General features: G+C 27.6%; 1 protein-coding gene across 1 annotated transcript in view; it reads right to left on the reverse strand.

Annotated features, from left to right (window-relative positions):
* LOC118191032 (uncharacterized) overlaps nucleotides 1-5,076 on the reverse strand; it is a 124,348-nt gene extending 119,272 nt beyond the window's left edge. The window contains exon 1 of the mRNA XM_035361819.2: nucleotides 4,899-5,076. Coding sequence (XP_035217710.1) covers nucleotides 4,899-5,033 — 135 coding nt within the window. The 5' untranslated portion in view covers nucleotides 5,034-5,076. The remainder of the gene's footprint in view (nucleotides 1-4,898) is intronic.
* Between the last annotated feature and the right edge of the window lie 1,200 nt (nucleotides 5,077-6,276).

Raw genomic sequence — 6,276 nt, forward strand, 5'->3', positions numbered from 1 at the left:
TGGAATCTTAACGACCGGGAACGCGAAATGTGTTAATGAAATAAAAGTTGTCTGATGTTTTCCTAATATTTATCTTCAAATATTATACACTTGATCAGAAACAAAGGAGATTATTTTAATGTATTACTGACGAGTCGCACAAACGGACACTTCTTTAAACTGAGAACTGTGGCGAATTAGCTTGCAAGTGCGTGAAGGTAACTCATTTATTTTTAATTTTTTACTCGATTTTAATTAGAAGGAAATATATATTCATTTAAACTTCAGATTATGGGAAAATTTTGTGAAAAATATGCATATGGATAATATCATCAAATATTGAATTCGCTGTGATTTTGGCATTTACGTATTTTGGCGTAGATGTTCTTTCAACTCTTGACTATGAACTAAAAAAAATTACCGAGTTTTCTATTCAAGTGAACAAAATAGGTCCTAAATAAGGTAAATTTAGCATTTGCGATTTTTTTAAACGATTTTAAAGCCAAAAGCTGGAACAAATATGTTCCAGCCGTAGTTAACTGTGGGATACATACGTCAGGCACATAGCACATCGACTTAATATAAGCACACCTGTTATTATGGAAAACTTATAGGGAAATGTGAAATAGATTTTACATCGTATGGTATAGGGTGAAGCATTCTTTGCATAACCGAAAATTACACATTGGGAAACATGTCTGCTCTTTTCTCTATGTTCATTTGTGTACAAAAGGAACAGTGGCGTCTTGATTTTCGAACTATTGGAAGATGATCCCCAACATTCAGGAGATTCTAAGAACTTTTGAAGCTAGAAATAATTTTTAAAATTTTAGTATAACATATATGTCCCGTAAGTAGTCAAAGGGTTATTGCATGGACAATTTTACGTGCAAATAATTTTTAAAAAAATTCAATATATGAGGTCACATTTAGATGCAATTGCTGAAAGGATAATAGAAATCATATGTTTATATTTCTTGTTTACTTTGAAAAATGAGTTATTTCTGTTGATAGAGTTCTTTCTGTTAAATCTATTAATTATGTTATAAAACTTCTGGCAAACATTACATAAGCAGTCAGCAAAACATAAGTACAGACCATAACCATTCCGTTCCTTGTTAGATATCTCGATCGTCTTAGAGAACATGCCATTGGCCACTCACAACCAACATAAAACAACTGCTATTTTCTTTTCAAGTACCATCGGTCAATGGTTTTTGCGCAAAACTTTAACCTGTTTTTAGTGATTTGTTTTTCCTTTCGTCAGCTTTGAACACCTGGAAGTTTTTCTTGTGAAATGTTTTATAAAAGAGCCCTTTATATCGTATCATATCTTTAAATTATCATTTCAGGTACATTTCAAGAAACTGCAGATAGTTTGTGTGCCTACTGTTTAGAAGTCTTTCAAATTATATGTGATTATGATTCCTTTGGAAGATAGTAAGCTTCCAAAAATTTTATTATTTGTTTACTTCCTTTAATTTATTCTATTACTTTTTTTTGTTCTAATAAAGCTCTCGTCCACTCCGTTGAAAAAAAATCAGTTACCTTGGTTCAGTATTTTATGTATTTGAATTTAGAGTAATGCAGTAGTAAATACATCCTACACATATTAGACAGCAGTTTTAATATAATAAAAGAAACATTTTCAATTGTCATCTAATTCTTATAAGTAGTGGATATTAATTGTAATGTATTAATTTTAACAAATGCCATAAACATGCTGTTAATATTGTTTTTAGTGTTCAATTACTTTTTTGATATGCAACGTTTGGAAAAAGAGTTTGCTCTCAAGTCACACTCCAATTAATTTTGCTCGGATCCAATGAATGTTTAATAGTGACTAAGAGAGAACTGCATCAAAACCTTTTCAAAATAAGCATTTGGTAGTAATTTGGTATATTGTGATCAAACATTTACTGATTACAAAGTAAGAATGAATAGAAAGAAAACAGTTAAATTCCTTTCCATCACATCGTAATAGCTAATTAGATAGTTTGAATAACAGAATAAAAAAAAATAAAAAAATCTTTAGATACGGTAAGTTATTCTAGGAATTAATAAAAAGGATTGAAAGTAGAGCTTCTCGGAATATATTTCATCTGTAATTATATAGCATAATTAACTTTGTCTTATTCCATAACCATTAGCAAATATATCTGTGGTTACGTTATGTACATACATTTCGCAAGCATAAGAAGAGCTTTTATTATTTTCGTATAGTGTTACTTAAGCTAATACATTAGGGTAAGAGGAAACTCATAAATCAATATCATCCTTATTAGATACATAGAAATAGTCTGTTGTTTTACTGACAACAAATATATGAACTCTATTTGAAAAATTATTATATAGAAAGCACCGTGGCCGATTTTCCCCTTCTTTCATCTTTACGTTCACTGAGACTTTACGTTCACTGAGAGAATTTCCCTGCTGTTTACTGTTTGGTAATCCTTGCTGTTTACTGTAGAGTACGTTTTTTCTAAAGGGGTATCAGAAACCCCTACACCGACAATGTTAAATTGGCCATTTTCGATGTACCTTTTCTCAAAATCTGCTGTAGATACAAGCTTGAAATTTTTTCTGTAATTAAAGTATACCTATCTGATTATACTAAAATGAGCTTTTGAAACATTTTGAATTTTAGAGTAAATTACAGAATATTTTGTTAGGCATAGTAAAATTTAGCACTTTTCGCACAAAAAAAAAAAAAAAAAAAAAAAAAAAAAAAAGAAATTCTAAGTTTATTACAAAAAACTCATTTTAGTAAATATTAGGGAACCTAATAAATAAGCCATAAAAAGTTTAGATACCTGTGAGCAGTAGTTCCTTAGAAAAGGTACATCGAGTATAAAAAAATCACGTTTGGAGAAAAACGTGTTTTTATGTAAAAATCCTCATTGATCAAAGCAGTAGATGACAAATTAAAACTAGATTTTTTTACAGTTCTAATTTTAATAGAGATTAAAGAATGATATTTGTAGAAAGATAAAAGTGTAGAGAATTTGAAAATGCAAAAATCCCGAAATCGCAATTTTTTGAAGATTTTGGGGTTCTAACACCCCTAAAGCACGCGGCTCTCAGTTCTTCTGCTGTAGGATTTTAACGATAGATTTAAGATAAATAGAAAATTGTAACTTCCGTTACAGAGGCTAATTACCTCGGGCAGCAAGCAAAAGTATTGTGATAAAACTGTTTGCATATTTTGAAGGATTTTTTAAACATACTGTTAGTCTATTCTGCTAAACCTGGCTACAGTTCTATGGTTCCAGATTCTAAATTCTTTACAGCAGGAGAAAAAAATTATCTCCTGATAGCGGCGACTCAAGATTCTAAATCAATATACATAAGCTTGAAATAATATTTAACAATAATTGAAAATTTTAAGTAGTATTATATTACATGAAAAACACCATCAGCTTTGAGGTTTAAGAAATAAATTTATTTATACCAATAAAAAGATTTTTTAGTGTTACAGCCAGTTAGATAATGTTATAAATTTCTAAATGGTATGAAATCAACAATATTAAAAAACAGAAATAAAGAGACAATTTTAATTGCAGAAAATTTCAGTAACTAAAATTACAATTATTCAGCAGTTAGTAACTAAAACTATAATTACTCAACTGCCAATTACCTAATTATTCAAACGATAAACCCATATCGCTGAGATTCTTCGACTCTGTTATTTTTTAAAATTTTTTAAAATAAAAATAAATTCAACTCTCTTTTGTAATTATTCAAAATTAAAAAAATTGAACTCTATTTTTTTGGTTTTTAAGTTTTATATAATAATTTTAATTCTAAAAGTTAAATTTCCTGTTTTATAAGACAAAAACATTCCCTTTGATATCATTAAAATATTGCTCCATTTAATTTAATTCTGAACACTGTTGTAATATCTACTTACTGCATCAAATAATCGCAAAAGTATATTTAATAACATAATATTTGCATTTAATTTGCAGATAAAATCTTGCGAGAATTATGATTAATGTTTGAGATTTTTGGTAATAATTTGTTTTATTATTCTCATATAACTAAGCGAGATGTAATACAAAAATTTTACAATGAAATTAAAAATACATTCTTTTACAGCGAGTAATTTTTTTCAATATTTCGGAATTATAATATTTGCGAAAAACGTTAAAGTTATTTTTCCTGGATAATTTTATTTTTCGTATTTGAAATTCGTTGTTATAATAGCATTGTAAAATTTATAATACTAAGTTTTGAACTGTTTTTTGTACTTTTTATTGCTTTAAATTTGTGTAGAAGAAAATAACTAATAATGTTTCTGTTAGACGTTTTCCTAGTACGTGTAATTATGCAACCTAATATGCTTGCAAGTCGTTAAGAGTCTTCAAATCTGTAATTTGATCTAAACAGCAGAAACCTTTTCTTTATCAAAATTATTTGTTTACCGTTTTGGTTTATTTCGCTTTCAATATAATCAAAGCATATAGGCAAAACTTCAGTTACTTCTATCGTGTTCTTAGCCAACAAACTAAGACCTTCCCTGATAATAACGTTACAAAATTTATGAATTACTGTTTTACAGTATTTCTTTAAAAGTCTACTCCTTCAACAAAATACAGAAAATAAATTATGATTTATATGCTATTATAAAATCCTAAATAACAAAGACTTATAGGTTATTTCACTTTCGAGTAGCTTTGAACTAATTCATGATTTATATGATATTTTATTTTTTGAAATCATTGAATAAGAAATAATAAAAAATAACACTTTAAAAAAATCAAATTTTTTAGCGATTAGATTTAGAAATGTGATAAAATTAGTAGATTTAAATAGAAAAAAAGTCAGTTAGATTTATATCTGATCTTCGAAACCCCAGAAGTTTTATATCTATTCGAAATTAAATTTTTTTGTTAAGAAATAAAGAAGTAAATACTTACCCGTAATTGAAATTCTGAAGCACTGTTTCCGTAATTGTTAAAATCTGGCGAATTGTGTTCCGTTGAAGAACTTAAGAATGCTAAGCTCAGGAGGACAATGACTCTAAGGCAAAACTTTCCCACCTGAGTTCCCATTTCCGGCTCGGTGAGCGGCAAGATGACACTGCTGTGCTTTCACTTTGACCACGGACTCCAGGAGAAGAGATTGGAATAAACTCTCTTCCAATCAAGAACAAAGAACACAACGCATGCGCAGTTGGCAAAGGTTTTTGTTAATTTTTCTTCCTTATTATTTGGGTTGCAAAACAGAAATTACTAATTTCTTAACGTTAAGTTATTTTCGTTTATTTTATTATATCTCGGTTTGATTTTACTTGGAAATTTCATCTGTGTTCACTTATAAGTGGATTAAATTTTTATGTTCTTGCTAGAACAGAGAGAAGAAATTTAAGAATTTCTTCTAGTAATTTTGTTGAAATGGACTACGTTACGTAATATTGTTTCTTAATTTCAAGTTATCAATTTTATTGCATCTTAATTCAGTTTTATCAGTAACTGGATTTTTATTAATTTGATTTTATTAACAAATGTTGATTGTTTGATTTAACAAAACTAATTGCTTAAAGTAATTGTTGAAAAATATTTTTTGTAAGCTGTAATTGGTTAACTTTAAATTTAAGAGTAGTGTTAATTTTTAATTTTACTCTTTCAGTATTTAAGATGAATGGCTTATTGCTACGAAATTTTGCTGTAAAATTTTGATTTTTCCCTGTTTCATTTTACAGTTGTGTGAAAGTATAACTAGAGTAGTAATGAAGTAAGTGAGCTGGGCCCAACGCTGGTGTGAGGTTCCTAAATAATTTAAATTCAGGTATGTTTTTTTAGTTGTTTCTTCAGTACCATTATGTTATACCATTATAATATTTCAATACCATTATGTCACCAGATGTTTAAAAAACTTTCAACAATTACTTTAAATGAAACTAATAAAATCAATTTAATAAAAATTAAATTACTGACAAAACTGAATTAAGAAGCAGTAAAACTGATAACTTGAATCTAACAAACAATATTACATAACAATCACATTCGGTATTTAATAATTTTAATTTCAGTTATTCAAGTGATCATCTATACAGTTTATTCATTTACGCAGTTTACCACCATATTCATAAAAAATAAAAATCAGATATGAATTAATTCATAGAGTAAGTAATTTAATGTAAAAATACGTATTCCAAATATATTAAAATTATTTATTTAAAAAGCATGTAATTTTGAAAATAATAATAATAATAATAATTTGAAAATGTTAATGACACAATGTAAATGCTATTGAATAAAATATTTTATTCAGATGAATCTGTTATCAATATGA

This window comes from Stegodyphus dumicola, chromosome 1 (genome assembly GCF_044657685.1).
Source record: "Stegodyphus dumicola isolate Sdum_Otavi_A_Nest chromosome 1, ASM4465768v1".
Lineage (NCBI taxonomy): Eukaryota > Metazoa > Arthropoda > Arachnida > Araneae > Eresidae > Stegodyphus > Stegodyphus dumicola.